Here is a 19,312-nt window from a genome sequence, read left to right as displayed (position 1 = left end):
TCTTGTTCCAATCCTTTTCTGATTGGTAATAAAACCTAAATAATGCTGTATCGCATATGGAATACCAAAAAAAAAGGGTCCAATTATTAAAAATAATTTCGAAAAAAAAAAACTCTGCCACATGGAGAAACTCACTTTTGAATAGTATGATATATAGATGGATTGTAACTTTCATCATATTTTCTCATGATTTATCTGATCCTTTGCCCCTTTTTTTGGCAATGTTTTAGAATTTAGAGAAGCCCATTGCCTAGGCTATACCTTTTAATTGGTTGAGTTGAGGCACCAAAGAAATATGTAATTAAAGCAAGTTGACCAAATTGGGAGAAACAAGATTGTACGGCCGGGCATTTACAGATAGGTAGAAATTATTATTTAGTGGTGGATGTGACCGGTATAAATGATCTCATGTTCATGTGCATTGGAGATGAGTGTTAGAAGTTCGTTGGCTTATCTTGAATTCTGGATTCAAGCACAACATGACAAAGTACAAACTTCCGCATGGGCCTTTATCGACCCTTTTGTGACTAACTCATTGAACTCAAAGATCGATTTACAGAGCATTTGACACAATGTTTTCATTCACCAACTTTCTCCGACATAAGTGTTGAGTCTTAGACGTCGACACCGATCTCCCTTCACCCCCCATTTTTTGTTGAACACCTTTCTCTCTGACAACAATAATGTTTTTGAACCTTCGTGATATTTCATTTTTATTAGTTGGTTGAGTTCCTCTAAGCTTTGTTACAAAACTAGGGGAGCCTAGCTAGTGAAAAATGAATGCATTGCATGTTTCTTAATACCATTAAGTATGATTATTAGGGGATACCCTCAAAATCATCTGAACTTACCATCGAGAAAGGAATGTACCTTTTGCTTTACTTTCCTGGCATTCTTTCACATTTTAGCCTGAGGTTTCGCCCCTTCTTCACTTGTATATTTTAGGTGTGTAGAACAGAATCATTCTTTAATGGATCACTATTCAATGGATATAATGAAATGCCAAAGATAAAATTCGAACATCCTATGCAGATTTGCAGTTGTAGGTGTGGAAAAAATGCTCCTGACATTACTTACATGTCATAACACTGTTGGACAATTTTCCAAGAACATATTGACAGAACATTAATAAATGTAATCAAAAGACCCATGTGACCACGGAAATTTCTGCTATTAACACTCCCCTGCCTGACTGCGTGTCCTTATTTTTGGGCAAGTGAACATTGGGTTGAAAAGGGTATCTACATTTCAATAAAGTAATGCTGAAAGATATTGGGAAAACGAGTAAAATTTATGATACAATGCCAATCACCTGTTAGAGAATGTGGACTTAATTATTGTTCTAACTTGAAACCCGTAAGTTATTCTTAAGTTGTAACCTGTTAAAAAAGCAAAGAAAGAAAAAGAATGTAGTGGTAACTTGTAACCAAGGTGACAGATGCAGCTTTCACTATATAAAGAACAAGGAAGGGATTCTGCCCTTAGCTGTGGCTTGCAGGTTGGTTGGTTGGGGGTAGAAAACACTTTGGGGCTGCCTGAAAAATGGTTCTCTCTCTTTCCTCTTTGGCTCTAATAGTCCTGCTTGCTTGTTTCACTGGTTCTGTCCTTCAGTGTAATGGTTTTCCTTCCCATCGCAACAACCCTTTTCGCCACCACCCTCGCTTTGCCAAGCACAACTACAGAGATGCTCTTACTAAATCAATCATCTTTTTTGAAGGCCAGAGGTCAGGGAGGCTTCCTTCTAACCAGAGGATTACTTGGAGGAAAGACTCTGGCCTCTCAGATGGTACAGCCATGCATGTAAATATACAAAACCATGTTCTCGTGTCTCTTTTGCTCAGTCTGTTTCTTTCTCGTTTTCTCCTTCACATTGGGTTGTCATCTGTCCTCATTTGAGTGTGAAATTTGAAAATGCAGGTTGATTTGGTTGGAGGATACTATGATGCTGGAGATAATGTGAAGTTTGGCTTCCCCATGGCCTTCACCACCACCATGCTCTCGTGGAGTGTAATTGAATTTGGCGGGCTGATGAAAGAGGAGTTACAAAATGCCAAACAAGCCATCCGTTGGGCTACAGATTACTTGCTCAAAGCAACTGCACATCCAGACACCATTTATGTTCAGGTATCATTACCTTATTTTCCCTGAACACTTCAAAATTTGTGCTTTATTTTGCAGAGAATTGCATTCTTTTGTTGTTTCACATGGAAGGAAAATTTAAAAATAAGAAACAGAAGAACTAATGCTGCCTCTGGGTTGTTGTGTAGGTTGGTGATGCAAAAAAGGACCATTCTTGCTGGGAAAGACCAGAAGACATGGACACTCCAAGGACTGTTTTCAAAATAGACAAAAACTCTCCTGGTTCTGATGTAGCAGGGGAAACTGCTGCTGCTCTTGCAGCTGCCTCTTTGGTCTTCAGAAGAAGTGACCCCACTTACTCCAAGCTTTTGGTTAGGAGGGCTATCAGGGTAAAATTGTTATTCCTACAAGATAAATATGTAATTATTCCTGCTCTATTCAAAATTTTCTCAAAAAATTGAAAATTTGTGTTGTTTCTGACTTCCGATTAATAGGTGTTTGAGTTTGCTGATAAGTACAGAGGACCCTATAGCAATGGATTGAAGAAAGTTGTGTGCCCATTCTATTGCTCTTATTCTGGTTATCAGGTGCATTAATGTTACTAAACTTTTCTACTTTAAGTGTAGTTTCCATGGGATAATGTGAGTATATGTCAATCTAATTTATTTCTCTGGTATTTTATTAATGTTAGGATGAACTTTTGTGGGGTGTTGCTTGGCTGCACCGAGCCACCAAGAGTCCAACCTACCTGAACTACATTCAAGTCAATGGGCAGACTCTTGGAGCTGCAGAGTTTGATAACACATTTGGATGGGATAACAAACATGTTGGAGCAAGAATTCTTCTTTCCAAGGTTCCTTACTTTTAATCTCCTTTCAACGTGGTGCTTCTGTTCATCTTCATCCAATTAAATGATTAATCTCGTCCTTGCAATTTTCAGGCATTTCTAGTTCAAAGACTGCAATCTCTCCATGATTACAAAGGTCACGCAGATAAATTCATTTGCTCTCTCATACCAGGAGCCCCATTCTCTTCAGCTCAATATACCCCAGGTTCCACTCCAGCCTCGCCAAATAAATGAAAAACTTTAAGCTTGTAAACGGCTAGTTTTGAATTTTTTTTTCTTATCTTTCTTGCTGTAAACAGGTGGGCTCCTGTTTAAGATGAGTGACAGCAACATGCAGTATGTGACCTCTACTTCATTCCTACTTCTAACCTATGCCAAATACTTAACCTCTGCCCACCAGGTTGTTAACTGCGGTGGCACCATGGTCACCCCAAAGAGGCTCCGAACCATTGCCAAGAAACAGGTAATTGCAATTTACAAAATCAACATCACTATTCACAGGATTTTCTGTTTGTGGGATTCATTTTCATTTATCAGTGTTTCCTTTGTGCATTTAACCAACTTTAGAAATGCGTTATTATCAGGCGGACTATCTGCTAGGGGACAATCCCTTGAAGATGTCCTACATGGTGGGATACGGTCCAAGCTACCCACAACGGATACACCACAGGGGCTCATCTCTGCCGTCCGTTGCAAAGCACCCAGCCAAGATCAAATGCTCCGCAGGCTTTAATTTCATGAACTCTCAATCCCCCAACCCTAACATTTTGGTCGGTGCAGTCATTGGTGGGCCAGACCAGCATGACAGGTTTCCAGATCAACGGTCAGATTATGAGCAGTCAGAACCAGCAACGTACATTAACGCACCCCTTGTAGGAGCGTTAGCTTACCTTGCTCACTCTTTCGGCCAGCTTTAGGGCCCTACAACGCTACAACTTCGAGGTTTATCAGTAACTCAACGGACTTGGGTGTTTGCAATGTTTTCTTTTTAATTATTTTAAAAATGTATTCTACTAATATTCCTCTGGAAGTGCACGAGGCGTCGAGGCATATGGGATCGAGACCTAAGGCTCGAGACCCAAACCTTGAAGGCTGAAGCACAATTGTCGAGGATGAACAGCCTTGGCGGGGGGGGGGGGGGGGGGAGGGGTTTATTGTAATGGCAATCTCAAGCCGGAACCACGAATAGGCCGTTTCGGGGCTTTTCTTTTTTATCTTTTTCTATGTTTTTTTATCTTGTTTTGGAACTTGTAATATGTCTACTAGCGTTTAACTTGCAAGAGTCAATATTTTCCCTCCTATCCTCGTGGCTTTTAGTAGGGCCTAGATATGGGCCGGGACCATTAAATTTGGGATTCAAAAAATAAAATGTCAATTGTGCTTCCATTGAATGAAACCAAGAAATAACAGACAATAGACGACCGGAGAGGCTGGAGAAGCTAACTAGTTCAGCATAAATGTGGCTCTTTTAGTAGAAATTGAATATTTTACCGTTGTAGCTTTAATGGGAAACGAGCATTTTGACCGTTGACAATGTGTGGTTAAAGGTGATGGGAAGGAAGGGAGATCAAGAAAGGGATTTTGTTTGAACACGTTTGGGGACGTGAGTCGTGGTCAAAAAAGCTGGTTTTTTCTTAGAGGTTGTCAGGCGTATCTGGAGCTCGGGACTGAGATAAGACTAGTGGATAACCCCAACACCCACCTCGGCTCCCTCAACCTAGGTGAAACTGGTTAGATGGTAGGAACCGAAGTCCAAAACCTTAATAACAGAGATTCCCACCGTCGCCCGTATAATGTTTCTGAAAAGCTACCGACCAACATCCATATAGAGGGCTCTCGTAACGGTCAAATAGAAAGGAGCTACCACTCGAAAGTCTTTCGACCAAACACCCCGCATCATTCTTGCGACACCTTAAAAGGCTTAAATAAATGCCGTCAACATAATATACTACCCCGGCCAATGTCATCAGCCTTTCAGAATAAATCTTCCACGTATACCTACAATTTCAAAATCTTTGCTTGAGCTCCACAGCGATGGTAGACTGAATAGAAGTATTGATGTAAATTGGAAAAAGCAAACCTTTCATAAATTCTCTTGAGCCCGCCATCAGATATTTTAGTCCATTGGCTTGGATCCTCCTTGCAACGTTGAAAAAAATCTGCAAGGAGTTGACCAGTCTGATCCGGGTGATATGGATCAATATGGAATCCTGATATACCATGTTCAATAATCTCTGCGGGACCACCATGGCATGTGGCAAACGTTGGAAGGCCACAAGTCATGGCTTCCACCACTGTAAGTCCAAAGGCTTCATAGAAGGCAGGCTGAAATAAATGAGAAAGGTGAAGTAATTAGAATGCTCAAGTGGTTGTAATACATCAGAAGCATATCACTAAAGGGCACATACCTGTACAAAAATACCTTTTGTGTCAGCTATGTAGCGATAGAGCTCACCATTGCGAGCTCGATTTGTCTGGGCTGCAATCCAACGAAATTGACCATCCAATTTATACGTTTTCAAAAGGCCATGCATCTTTTCAATTTCTTGTATCTCTTCTCTGTCTTTGGACTTAGTTACATCAATGTAACCAGCAACAACAACAAGGTTTGCCAATTCCCTCAGCTTGGTATTTTTACCATAGCACTCTACCAATCCAGTCATGTTTTTACTCGATCCAGCCTTGCCATGGAAAAGATTATGGGCTTCGACTGATCACTCAAAGTACCACTGCATATTAAAGATGAAACTTGCATCAAAAACTTAGCAAACTGACAATAATTATCATTACTTAAGTCGAAAATTTTTACAGCAAGGTAAATTCGCCTCAACTGTGTATTAATTACCTAAGAAATCTCACAATTGCATTATAGTCTTACAGTAGAAAGCCAAGTCATCCATTCAATGTCAGCTATTAAGATTCTTGCAAGTAGATATCCTTAAATAGTAATTTCTTATTCTTGACAACCCACATTCTTCACTATATTCAATAAATTTCAGGGTTTTATGTGACTCAAATATAGGAAAAGGAAAAAGGGAAGGAAATTTTAGAAGTGCTTAAAAATTAGTTCAGCCTCTATGCAACTTAGCAATTTCATTTTACTATCTTGTCTTCTATCCTAAACACAATGAAGAAAAGTTTGGGTTGCAATTCTGGTTAAACATCTGTCTCATTTGAGCAGCAATTTTACTGCTAGTAGTCATTATCTGCAAGCAAAATTTGAGAATATCTAAAACTAAAAAATGCAGACATATGATTTATACACATAAAATGGAAAATTTCCTGTCATTCTGGCATCCTATTGTAAAAGAAAATTGATTTGGCCTTGTTCTTTCATGTAACTATCTAGAGAAACTTGTGATGTTATAATTGTTCAATAAATAGAAAACTGTGGTAGAAGAAGCAGATTATAATGTTATTTGATTCAAAGATTATGCTGCTGTAGACATTATTATATAAGGTAAAGAAAAAAAAGAACAAAGAAACTCACATGTGTTCATCATTCTGTTCAGGGTCATACCAAAATTCTTCTATTGAGCCATGGAGAGCCGTAAGTCTATTTTCCTTATCAGAGTATGGGAAATAAATGCACATATCTGCCCCTGGAGAAACAATATTGAACTTTGGATCAAAAACATCAATGCCATGAACCACTCGATACAGCCCTGGAATAGTAAAAGCAGTGTGGCTCTCATACTGACCAACAGTATTCTTCCTGAAGCAAAGATCATGCACGATAACCAATTGATATAATGTAAAGGGCATCATTTAGTTCGCATTGCATATGCAACTACAGAGAATCCAATTCCCAGAATGGTTATATATGTTTAAGCTGAGGGATCATCTCCTTGCTATAAGAAAGCAAGCTGAATTAAAGTGCATTAATATAAACAGCGTTCTTACAACATTTTAAGATAAAACAACAATAATGATTAATGACAACATGACCATACTAAAATGAATGGTGCTGACAGTAATCCAGAAAATAAATAGCGTATTCCACAGTAAATGGAGAAAACTTGCGTTCCTGCTATCTCTTGGTATGTGCTGGTGATAATAAAATCTGCATTATTCATGGCTATCAAGTCAGCAGTGAACTGACAAGAGAAGTGATATTTCTCTTCAAACTTTTTCCAATATATATCTGAATCTGGATATTTGGTTTTCTCCAATGCAAGCGCAATGGTGCACTGAAAAAAGTGTAATTTAGACAAGTAAAATCCAAAAGTTAGAAGATATAGTTGCAATGACTTCAGCAAAAGTAAAAATGAAAGAATGGAGTGCGGAGGAAGTCAGGAGAGAGGAGAGATAAACCTGTGTAACACCCATTTTATGAGCCAACAAAGATGCAACAAGGTTTCCATCACTGTAGTTCCCTATGATAAAATCTGGAATACCCTGCATCTCTGCTGCAATTTCACTTGCTACATCCTGGTTATATATACAGCCAGGAAAGCATGTTACAATGAATAATGACGAAAGCAAAGATAGAAACTAATATACAAATAACTAAATGTCCTAAAATACATAGTGATTGTTGAAATATCTTCATCATTTTTTCTTCCAAATAAATAATAGCCTTTGACTATATTCAATAGTCAAAATGATTTTACCTCAGCATAAGTCTCCAGATAAGGCCATAAATCAAATCTTGATATCCATTTATGAAGAATTCCATTTTTTTATCTAAAAGGAACTCGGAGAATATGAGTATGTTCTGTCCCACTGACTCTTTCCAGCCTCTGGTTGCAAGTGGTTCCTATTGCATCAGGTATTAACCTGGTCACCTTAAACAGCCAGGAAAAATATGTCAAATTTGTACACGCAAAATATAAAAATTATAAAATGAAAGAAACAAATCTAGACTAGATGTAGGTACACTTACAATAAGAATTCTGGGAGTAATATCAAGTCCTTGCCTCTTTATTCTAAGAAGCATTTCATTCTCTAAGGCACGCACTTGGTCCAATATATAAACAACCTGCACATTAAATATGAAAAATGGACATATTAAATGATGATATTTCCATATATGTTGTTCAGCACATTATACATAAGCCGTAGTCCTGCACATGAAAGGAAAAACAAAGATTCAAGTCCTTGATGAACAAAAATTTGAATACATTTCCATGCTTTCAGCATTCACTACAAACCTGCCCACCTGTGTCAGGCAATCCTAAAACATTTGCTTGCCCAAAGAATCCATGCGGAGACAGAATGACAACGTTAAACACCATTGGTACTCTCCCAAGGAATGTCTCTAATGTAGAGGGATCAGGAGCCTGAAGGATGTCCAAGAGAAGATGCATCATCTCCAGAACATGTACTGCAGTGTCTCCCCAACCTCTCTCAAAACCCATTCCTTGTAATCTGCATTCATACAACAAGGAAAAACAGAGATGTCAACAACTTTAGTGCTCTATCAGTTTGTATATGTATGCATTTGAATGTGTATCCAGATAGAAAACATAAATAGAAACTCACACATATTCAAACTCAGAATAGGGTGCATCAGGTGGAAGCCTAGAGAGATGATTTTCTGCCTTAGCCAGAGCAGCTTGAAGTCGGGGTACACTTTGTATCCGATCATTCAACATCAATGCCTACATAAAGACCTTCATTAATTCATGATGCTGTAAGCTTTTCATTAGAAAATAAATACTCCCATATATTCCTCTCTAAATCTGTTAATCCCGCACCACAAGAACCACAAGGCACATTTTTTTATCTAAAAATTAAAAGAACATAAGACAAAACTAGTGAAATTGCAATTATGGTAAATGACAGGGGCGACATACAAGGACAATAGTCGTATAATGCTGTTAAAACCAAATTGCTGAGGGTGAAAATGATTTTAGAAGAAACCCCCTTCAAAAAATCCTTACATGTCCTTTATATTTGTGAGCTCTGAGGAAATCAAGTAATGGCTCCAAACTATCCTTGTTACGGAACATGTTTGAAGAAAGGTGACGGTTGAGGAATTGAACACCATTGCCAATGGATGAAGATCGGTTGGGCCGAGGAAAGGATGCATTGAATGGCTCAAAATCAAGCTCCAGCACAAAATGTTTGTTATCCCTATGAAATGTAAAAATATAAAAAGCCAATAATTAACAATAAAATGCCCAATGAGTTATGACCTAGAACATTATATAACCAAATAGTTTGACTTCAAATAAAAAAATAAAAACGAATTACAAAGAACAGAAAAGATGCTTACTCCCCATCCGCAAGTGCTTCTTTGAATTGAAGATATTCGGGAACACTCAGTTGCTCCACGCTGAGTTCATGGACATTGACTCCGACATATTCCCAAACACCAGGTCTTGGACGAACTGCCATGGCCACGTACGGAGGTAGAACTATAGCCTCCTAGAATCAAACAAGACAACGAAAACCAACAGTTTAAAATATCAAGTATGTATGACATAAAATAAAGACTCCATTTGACTGAGATCAAAAGCCTACCCAGTAAAAAAGAATTAAAAAATCAACAGCAAATAAATTGTTAAGCATATTAAAAACAATTTACCCCTAAAAGTATTATAAAAATAGTTTATTTGTAAATAATGAATTTATTTACTGAATCGTGAATTGTGGAGGAAAAATAAATAAATATCTAAACATTGCTTCTTTTTATTTTTTCCTTTTCAATATATAATTTAACAAATCTTGAAAAAATAGCAAATAAAAAGAGAGAAGAGGAGAGAGGGAGGAAAATGACCTGCGCAGATTTAAGGACTTCGCCAAAGGGACCATCAGTAAGCCTCTGCCTAGCTTCTTCGTCGCCTATAATATTATCCAGCTCATCGATCAACGTATGCGATAGCAATATTCCTTTTCCCTGCGCCACGTACCTTCAAATTCCACAACGTAACATTTTCTTTCCTATCACAGTTTTCTCAGAAACCAAACAGATACCGCAAAAAATTCAAAAACCAAAAAGGAAAAGAGAAGAGGGTGATAAAGTGGAGAATTGCGGAGGAGAAAACCTGGAGAGAAGAGAGACGAGCTCGTTACGATGAGCCGAAAGCGTGTCTTCCACGCGCTCTCTGATGCTTGGCATTCGACTGAGCTTAGGATTCGCCATGATCACACTTTCCGGAGTGAAGTAACTTAATAAAAAGTGAATGAAAAAGAAAAGAAATATAATTCTGATAAAGAAATCAATGATTTGGGTGAACTCTGAGGAAGTCGGGGCAGTTTTATATATGTATAAAGCAGATGGTTTTGCCCAGAATTTAAAAAAAAAAAAAAAAAATCTCTTGTGTTAATCTCTTTTTTTTTTTTTTAGAGCGACATTTCCCACAGACTAGCGCCATCTTGAGAGTAGGAAACAATAGCAGTAGACTAGCGCTTACCATAACAGAAAGTATTACCAAATTTACAGTTCACTGGAGAAGGGTAATTAGAGAAAGTCATATTTTCCATAAAATCAACTGGAACATAACGGAAAGCGGATCTAGAAAAAAAACTTCTTGGTACCTAAAAATATGGAAATCATAAAATTAAACCGACTTTTGTGTCAACGTCAATGTCTACATCCCGTAAAATTTAAATTAACCTATCTGTTAAAAAGTGTATATTAAAGATAGATTGGACACCCTTTAATTATTTTTTAATATAATTTTAATTATTAGTTAAAAATATAATTTTCACAATTTAATCTTATAAATGGTAATGATATATGACAATAAATATATTAAAAATAATACACATGAATTATCTTTAGAAGTTAGAATCGACAAGAACTAATTTGCTAAAATTATTTATAAAAGCAAATTTCACCGATAAATTGCAAATTTTATGATTTTTGACTTACCAAACGCTTTTCATTTCCTTCAGTGTTGTGTTATAAAAGGACAATTTAGGCCTGAAATGGATTCTTACTTTTGTAAGAAGATTGGAATCTAAAAGATACTAATTTTTTACCATGTTGAACTTCCACGTACATCTAACTACTTTATAAAGTTATCTTCCGACTCCTTTCCAAGCAACAGCTGTTTATTTTAAGACATAATTTTTATTTTATTTTATTAAGGATATTATCCGATCTTTATTGTAAAATAAAAATTTCTTATAAGAGATTATAAAAGATTCAAGAGAAAGGTAAATGAAAAAAAACAAACTAAAAAAAGGCAAAGAATGGTTCAAAAATCACGAAAAGAGGGGAAGAAATGAGAACGAAAGGAAAAAGAGTAAGGAAATAAAAGAAGAAGAATTTGATCTGACGCTTATCATCGGTCTGGCCTTCGTTAAGAGTGCGTCATAAAGTACGACAGAGATAGAGAAAGCCTGGAGAAAAAAAAAAGGTCAACCCGTGAATGAAAGTGTTTTATCAAACAATTGGTGGCTAAATCGAGTTGTTAAAAAGCGAGGCAACGAAAGATATTAAGTCACGAATTACTATTGCTATGCAACCTCCACGTAGCAGTTCAACGAAAAAGCCTAGTACCCACTCGCTCTCTTTTTTGTCTTTGATAATTTATTTTTTAGACTCCATAACTAAGTTTTCAAATTCGAATTCATAAATTTATGAAATTCTCGTCACAAAATTGAATTTTATGGATTTATAATGTTTTAGGCGGGTATTTAAAGATTGTATTTGAAAGATTTGAAAGAATACAAATATTGAATATATTATCAAAATCTTTTATTTAGTTTTAAGTATGATTTACTTGATAATTTTATTTAATTTATTTTTTTGTTGGTAACTTGGTTGTTATTCAAAGAAATTTAAAGGTTTTTAATAAAGATTTTATTGGATATTCACAAGATATTTCTTAAGCAGTGCCGATTAAAAGTACCTTTTTTGTTTTTCAATTAAATTTTTTTATGTAACTTTTTATTTTATAGAGATGATGCTTTTCTTATTTAGGCTTTATGTAAATTTTGAATATTTCTTTTGTAACTTATTAATTTTTGATTTTTTGTTTTTGTATTTAATTTTGATATAATTGTACAATTATTAAGTTATTCTTGATTCTATAATTGTCATTTGATTATTTTTAAAGATATAATTATTATCTAATTATTTTTAAGAATGCCTAACTATTGATTTAACCTTTTGTTTTTGTTTTTTGCTAAAATTACTTAAGAAATTCTTGATTTTCTCAAGTAATTATGTATTTTACTCATGGAAGTCTGACAATTTCTTCCCATAATTTTTGTTCTGTTAGCTTTATTCTATTCAAATTTGTACCGTTCTTTTATTACTTCTATAATTCATTAAATTGACTTTTGAAATCAAAGAAGTAGATTAGGCTTTTTGATTAACTTCCTATTCCTACTTCAATTATCAGTTTTATGGCTTGAGTTGCTGTTACAATTGCCATTCAAAAACTTAAGGCTTTTTTGGCATAAAAATACTTACAAAAGAAACTAGATATTATTTTTGTAATGCATCATGTATGGGGTAATGCCCTTAAAAGTAAGCAGCCTTCCATCTCAACTTTTTCAAAAAAAAAAAAAAAAGGTATTTTGATTCTTTCATTTTGAAAAGTCCTAACGTACATTCAGAAGAATTTTCAACCAATATCATGTTATCACCCAATACATTTTAGTTACTAAATTTATATAATACTATTTTGTAGTGGAATTGGCTGACTATCGTATTAGAGTTAGCTTTTTGTCATTTCTTATGTTTGTTAAGTAAATTATAAGAGCCTTCAAGTCTTATTTCTTTTTATGGACCATAACAAGCATATGAGTATTTTCTAATTTTCACATGTTTTAAGAAATAGGGAAAAAATAACAACAATTTTTTTTGGGTACTTACAATAGCTCTATCGATATCTGTTGTTCTTTGCACCTTTTTTTCCTTTTATATAATACATGTAGAAAAAAATTCAAATTATAAATATATTCTTTACTTTTAATAAATTTTAGTGCAAATTTTCAATTTAATAGCTCAAAGTAATGGCAAAAATTATGGCAGTTTGGTATTAAGTAATGATAGTGGCATTGTTGTGTGCTTTTATCTATGTAGATGAAAAACATTGAGAAAAGAATTATGCTCTCATATGCAAATCAAAATTATTTTGCTGGTGAATATCTTCCTTAAGGTTTGAGGATTGGTGTCATGGCTGGTATGATAGGATTGCTAGTAAGCTTTTTTTTTTTTTTTTGGTTTTTTATCCATATTCACTAACCAAGAAATTCAATTATGACATTGTATATAATTAGACCTTTTATGTTTCCATTTTTTTTTCTTTGGTAGGTCAATTTAATAGGAAGTTATAGTCAATGTAAGAACTTTTGCTTCAATAAAAAGGCCAGCAATTAGATCAAAATAGAGAAATGGTGGCACTAGGAGCAATGAATGTTGTTGGTTCAATGACATTTTGCTATGTGACTATAGGTGAAAAGTGAGAACATCATTAATCTATTATATGATTTAATTTTATTTATATTAACTTAGTATTAATTGTTATATATTCAGTTGTCTTTGTAGACACCCTAATTAGTCTGGACCACAGCCTATTGGGCCTGATCCAATAAGGTATGAGCTTAGGCCATTGGGCCTAGTCCAATGGGATCCAAATAGGCCTAGTTGTTTGTTATTTTATTTATTTTGATTTATTTTATTTTATTTTAAGATAATAAGATATTAGCAAAGGAAAAAAATGAGGAAAGATAAAATTTGGCCATGTGAATGCATGCTGGTAGATTTTTAAAAGGATTAAATTTGTTTAGGGAAAATTCTAAGTTTCTGATAATATCAAAATCTTGTCAAAGGTTGAGTTAATAAGGGATTCTTCTAAATTTTTTTATAAAATTGGCACAAAGATTATAGAAAGATAACAGAAAAGAGAGATCACAGAAATATAAGAAAATCAAGAAATTAAGAATACAGATAGGTTAATCAGATAGGTCACACACAGATACACGAACAAGTGATCAGAAAAGAAAATTACATCAAATTCTTAGCAAATTCGTTCCCAGTAAGAATCACAATTCAACACTTGAGCTTGACTTTTCAGCTAGTAACAATATACAATCAAAAACAAAGTTTTAGTATAAACACAGAGGGCCAACACAGAATTAGAAGGATCAGAAGGAAGGCACGACAGTAAGCTCTGGAATTTTCAGAGGTCTTGAATTGTAAGGTTGTCAAACCTAGCTTTCAAAAGAGATCGAAGAAGCTCGAAATGACAATGGAGCACTGTGATGGCCAGTGGTGATGGCAACACCAATTTCCACCAAGCTAATTTTGCCACCATCTTTCATAGTCGGATATAAGCTCTTGTATTGCACCAGCAATCATAGAGCTACACGACCCATATCCAACAAATATCCAATAAGGTAGTAAGATATCAACAAGCTTAGAAACACAAAGACAAATAACAAGGCTAAAGTCAAAAACTAAATGAGATCAAAAACAGATGAGAAAAGATGAGAAAAAAAGAGAAATCAAAACTTCTCTGATGGTGACGGTGACAGGCGATGGTTGGTGTGACTTTGGAAGATTTGAACGGTTGAGACGTGCAGCTTGACAAAAGAAATCACATACTAAAAGTTGGTGAAGATCTGACGGTGAAAGAGGCTGAAACAAAAGAAAGAAATATCATAACTTGGATGCCAGATCTATGCCTTTAGGGAGAGATTTACTAAAAAACAAGCCCATATTCACGACGAAGAGAGTAAAAAATAGGATGGGGAGAATTTTGGCTTGATCGATAGTCGAACGGTGGAGTACGACGATGTCGGTGACTGAATCTGAAAACTTTTGAAGTTTTCAACCTGAGTTCTTCTGTCTTTAGAGAGATAATGAGAGAAAGTTGAGGGTAGAGAGCGAGTGTAAAGGTGAAAATTAAAGTAGAAGGCTAAAACTCAGGCTTATATAGTCACATAAAATGATGTCATTTTTTGTATTAGCTAGGAGCAGGGTCCGCGTGTTTTTATGTGGGTAGCATGACTCGTACCAGCAACCCGCGTCTCTACCTATGGTTGAGTCAAGCTGAGTCGATCCATTAGTCTCGCCTTTGAGTCGATTCTATCTCTGGAGCTATGCTCTGTTTGAGCTCAACTGAGCCGAGCCAAAGGTTTTTTTTTTCCATTAGTTTTATTATTTATTTATTGATTATTATTATTTTTTCTTCTTCCCTTATTTATTTATTGACTAAATTGAAATAAGTTATTTATTTAATTAAACACCCTTAAAATTTCAATGATCTTTTTAAAATGAAAATTTGAAAAAAATATTTTTGAAGGAAAGTTGAATGTATCAATTTTCTTTGAACATAAAAATAAAAAAAAAATATTTAGAGGGAAAGTTGAAAGTATCAATTTCTTTTGAAAATAAAAATTTTTAAAAATATTTTTAAAGGAAAAGTTAAAAATATCAATTTTTCTTGAAAGAAAAAAAGATTTTAAGAAGGGATTTTTAAGAAAAAATTGAAAATATCAATTTTTCTTGAAAATAAAATTTTCAAAAAAAGCATTTTTTGAGGAAAAATTGAAAGTATGAATTTTTCTTAAAATAAAATTATCAAGAAAAATATTTTTAAGAAAAAGTTGAAAGTATCAATTTTTTTTTAAAATAAAAACCTTAAAATGTATTAAAAAAAAGTTGAAAAGTATCAATTTTTCTTGTGAAAGCATGAGTTTTTTTCTTATAAAACAAAAAAAAAAAGTTTATATCGAAAGTCGAATCATCATTCCTTTCTCATTTTATCTTTTTCTTTCCTTGAAAATTTTTTAATATTAAATAATCTGACGACAAAGTTTCTGCAAGATAAACAGTAGTTTTCTTGTATATTTTCGAGGTAAGAAAATTTTTTTAATTTTTTGCTAAAAGTATTGGAGTTGATTAAGAATGATTTTTAATAATTAATTGCTTGGTAAAGTTTTAAGGCTTAATGAATAACACGAAATCGAACTGGTACCATCTTTTGATGAGCGTTGTAAGGGTGCTATAACTTTTCTCACATGTAATTGTACTCCTGAACCTAGTTCTGGTTTCATAGACGTTGAATTTATCTTTTAAAGATACCTAAACCAAACTTAAAATTTCTTTTTAAAAAGGGATAAATTCGGTTAAGTGATCAATTACACATAGATAAAAAAGATTGGTAGCGACTCTTTTTATTAAGTTTAGTGATAAGTTTATGGATCTAGACGTTATGACAGTTTGACAACTCCACTGAGGATAGCCGAGAGTCAGGCCAGCAAAAAAATTCGTGTTATCTACAAAGCCTAATAAAATTGAATTCTTTGTAAAGATTTTTTTTCTTTTTTTTTTCATTCATTTTATTTATTTATGTTGCAAACTATGTCATTCATATGCATATGCATAACATGAGTTCAATACCCGAGTTTTGTCCCTCTATGAGGAATAAAGTACCTATGCTTTCGTGAGGTTCTAATGCCTCTATAGTGACTAGCGAAATACTCTCACTCAAATTGAATCTTTTTCGTTGGTAGCCTTGATGGGTGAGGTTTGGATTATCTTACTAGTTTGTGATGGATGATGATGTCAGGAATAATTTGAGAACCTTTAGTGGTCAAAATCGTCTAACCCAGTATATAGTGTCCACTTAAGAGGCCAACCTTAAGATAGAGCCTTTCTCACCCAATGATAGATATACCCTGAAACTAGAACACATAAAGGAACAAGTTTTGTTTATCTAACCATTTTGATTGTTTTACTTTATGCATCATTTTCATATGTTGTTTATTTGATTTTGTGCATCTGCATCATTTTATTCTACGCATCATTTTTATGATCATGTTTTAACATTATCATTTGCATCATTCTCATTTCATCCATGAAGATCCACATTTCATTCATACATCAACATATCATATATAAAGCATAGCATAGCATTTCTAATCATAATTATGGTGCTAAAGGTTCAAAGATAGCTCCACCAAGTAACCTCACTCACCAATACAATACAAGAGCTCGAGCCAAACAAATGGAACAAAAAAATTTCAATCGTCTTGAGATGATAGAGAAAGCCCAAGAAAAGTTTGAAGAAAAATTAAACAGGATTCTAGAGGCCTTGAACAAGTTAAATAAAAGGAAATGTATAATAGAAAGTATTAGCCAACAAGACCATTCATTATAAGAAGTGGATGACCCATTACACCCTTCTGATTTTAGGTCACATTAAGCTCAATCTGTATAAGATCCACCACCATAGTAGTTCATATATCAAGTATAGTATACATACCCTAGAATGCCATCAATTTTAAATCTACCTCAATACCAAAGTTACATAAATCTTGTCTTTACTGAAAAGGTAGTAAAACCAATACCAGTCCCTAATTTGGATGATCTAGAGGATAAAAAAAATTGAAGCCCATAGAGAATAAGACTCTAGAAGCCTCAAAAGTTGAACAAAAAATGAACCTGTTAGAGGAAAGGTTATGAGCCATAAAGGGCACTGATTTTTATGGTTCAATGGATGCTGCTGGACTTGCTTTAGTCCTAGATGTGGTTATTCCTTCAAAATTCAAGGTTTTAAAGTTTGAAAAATATAACGAAACAAAGTGTCCAAAGACCCATATTACCATGTACTATAGAAAAATGGTAGCTCATGCTAATAATGAAAATTTATTGATACATGTGTTTCAAGATAACCTTATTGACTCTGCTGCTAGATGGTATGTCTAGCTGGATAAAACTCGTATTCGATCCTGAAGTGATATGACTCATGATTTTATTAGTCAGTATCGACATATCATCGACTTAGCCCCAGATCATCTTTCTTTACAGAATATGAAAAAAGAATGACTGAATCATTTAAAGAGTATACCTAAAGGTGGAAAGATATTGCTTCTCAAGCGTAGCCTCTTTTAACTGAGAAAGAAACCACAGTACTGTTTGTCAGCACTTTAAAATCTCTTTATTATGAAAAAATGATAGAGAATACAATAAAAAATTCCATTGATATGGTGATCTTAGGCAAAATTATTGAGAATGCCATTAAAAATGGTAAGTTAAAAAAAAAAACTAAGAAGGCATCAAAAAAGAAAGAGACTAAAACTCAAGTTGTGAACTTCGACAGACAATTCAGGGGATATCAACCCTATCCACTACAAGATTATTTTCCATACTATCATGCTGTGAACAATACCTCATACCAGTCCATACCATAACTATCTTAGTCATCTACATACCAGTCCATTTTTAGCCCTTAAGCTCTCATATACAGCCTTAACATTCAACCTCTCGCAATACCTCAAATTCATCATGTTAGCCTAGCAAGTGGTTCACAAGAGCAACAAATTACTCAAGAAAAATTTACATTTGATCCAATCTCCATGACTTATATGAAATTATATCGAGAGCTCTATAATAGCCACTTAATTACCCCCACCATGTGGAGCCATTCAAATCACCTTATCCTAAGTGGTATGATTTTACAGCCTACTGTAACTACTACTATGAAATTATTAGTTATTTCACTGAAAATTATACTACTTTGAAACATAAAGTGCAATGGTTAATCAATGATGGGATGATAAGTTTTGATCAAAGAAGAGCAACAACACCTAATGTTAGTGGTAATCCATTGCCTAATCACAATGTCAATGCTCTGAGTGAGAATCAAGAACACGTTGATCCAAAAAGGCCTAGAGAGCTGCAATGAATCAGGAAGTAAGATATCAATAAAAATCGTTCACCTTATTGTATAGGGGCACAATTTTAGAAAAAGATATTAAGGCTAATTAGACCTTTCACCATGACTTACATTATAACTTTTAAAAGTTTATTTGGATTAAATATGCTCAAATTGAATGGTCATATGTTGGGCTAAGGTATGCTTATGATGGAATGACAGAATCATACTTGGTTGCTCTAAAGATTGATGTGAAATATGGGTGAACGAATGAATGAAGGAAAAAAAAGAAAAAAAATGAAAAGAAAAAAAAAAAGAAAAAAAAAGAAAAATGGAAAGGAGAGAAAAAAATGTCTCAAATTGAAAACCCGAAAGGGTGATTTGGGTGAAAAAATTTTTGAGCTGAAAGTTTGATAAACAGTTCACATGGATGAGAGATCAAAGATATATAAAGATCTCTTGAAGCTGGAGCAAAGTTCAATAAGCTCAAAGTGAGTGGAATGAGTTTTTGAAAAAAAAATCTTAGATTAATGTTCATAATTATTTGAATATTCATTACTCGGATATACCATTCATCCCGATGATATGCACTCAAACTTGTTTTTTTTCCCATTTGTTTTTGTATCATACCCATTCCTCATTGATTGCCTTTCTTTTAATTCACCTTGTGTTCTCTTATTATTGTATCCCCTGAATAAATCAAAAAAATATATGAGTGTATTATATTTTTCATGATTTGAAAGGATGATGAATGAATGACAATGTGCATAAAAGAGTTTTGCATTTATTTGAAAAGAAATCCAAAGTGATAAGAGAA

General features: G+C 34.2%; 2 protein-coding genes and 1 pseudogene across 8 annotated transcripts; 1 reads left to right on the top strand and 2 right to left on the bottom strand.

Annotated features, from left to right (window-relative positions):
* The first annotated feature begins 1,397 nt into the window (after window positions 1-1,397).
* Window positions 1,398-4,310, top strand: LOC111306051 (endoglucanase 17-like). The gene is made up of 8 exons (XM_022903953.2): window positions 1,398-1,800; window positions 1,918-2,124; window positions 2,268-2,468; window positions 2,574-2,666; window positions 2,771-2,932; window positions 3,020-3,131; window positions 3,226-3,389; window positions 3,511-4,310. Exons 1-8 carry the CDS (start codon window positions 1,543-1,545, stop codon window positions 3,841-3,843), a joined length of 1,530 nt encoding a protein of 509 aa, XP_022759688.2. The 5' UTR covers window positions 1,398-1,542; the 3' UTR covers window positions 3,844-4,310.
* Window positions 4,278-7,173, bottom strand: LOC149512793 (sucrose synthase 2-like). 6 transcript variants are annotated; one of them, XM_089749817.1, is made up of 6 exons: window positions 6,950-7,116; window positions 6,628-6,792; window positions 6,417-6,528; window positions 5,335-5,655; window positions 5,007-5,251; window positions 4,278-4,924 (listed from the first exon to the last, which is right to left on the bottom strand). In XM_089749817.1, the coding sequence occupies exons 4-6, from the start codon at window positions 5,587-5,589 to the stop codon at window positions 4,687-4,689; spliced, it is 738 nt and encodes a 245-aa protein (XP_089605943.1). In that variant the 5' UTR covers window positions 5,590-5,655; window positions 6,417-6,528; window positions 6,628-6,792; window positions 6,950-7,116; the 3' UTR covers window positions 4,278-4,686. The 6 variants fall into 6 exon arrangements, with proteins under 6 accessions (XP_089605943.1, XP_089605941.1, XP_089605942.1 ...); XM_089749815.1 differs by having other exon boundaries at window positions 6,628-6,637; window positions 6,946-7,075; XM_089749816.1 differs by lacking the exon at window positions 6,950-7,116 and having other exon boundaries at window positions 6,417-6,547; window positions 6,628-6,637.
* LOC111305045 (sucrose synthase 2-like) lies at window positions 7,133-10,106 on the bottom strand (annotated as a pseudogene). The gene is made up of 9 exons (XR_016331031.1): window positions 9,919-10,106; window positions 9,651-9,783; window positions 9,147-9,298; window positions 8,812-9,004; window positions 8,411-8,529; window positions 8,080-8,296; window positions 7,812-7,907; window positions 7,540-7,713; window positions 7,133-7,357 (listed from the first exon to the last, which is right to left on the bottom strand). The product of XR_016331031.1 is annotated as a sucrose synthase 2-like (transcript).
* Window positions 10,107-19,312: the final 9,206 nt, after the last annotated feature.

The sequence above is a fragment of the Durio zibethinus genome, chromosome 21, assembly GCF_047325235.1.
Source record: "Durio zibethinus cultivar Kanyao isolate XHJ-2024 chromosome 21, ASM4732523v1, whole genome shotgun sequence".
Classification (NCBI taxonomy): domain Eukaryota; kingdom Viridiplantae; phylum Streptophyta; class Magnoliopsida; order Malvales; family Malvaceae; genus Durio; species Durio zibethinus.
Note: the sequence above shows the minus strand (reverse complement) of the source record. Positions and strands in the feature narration are given on the sequence as shown.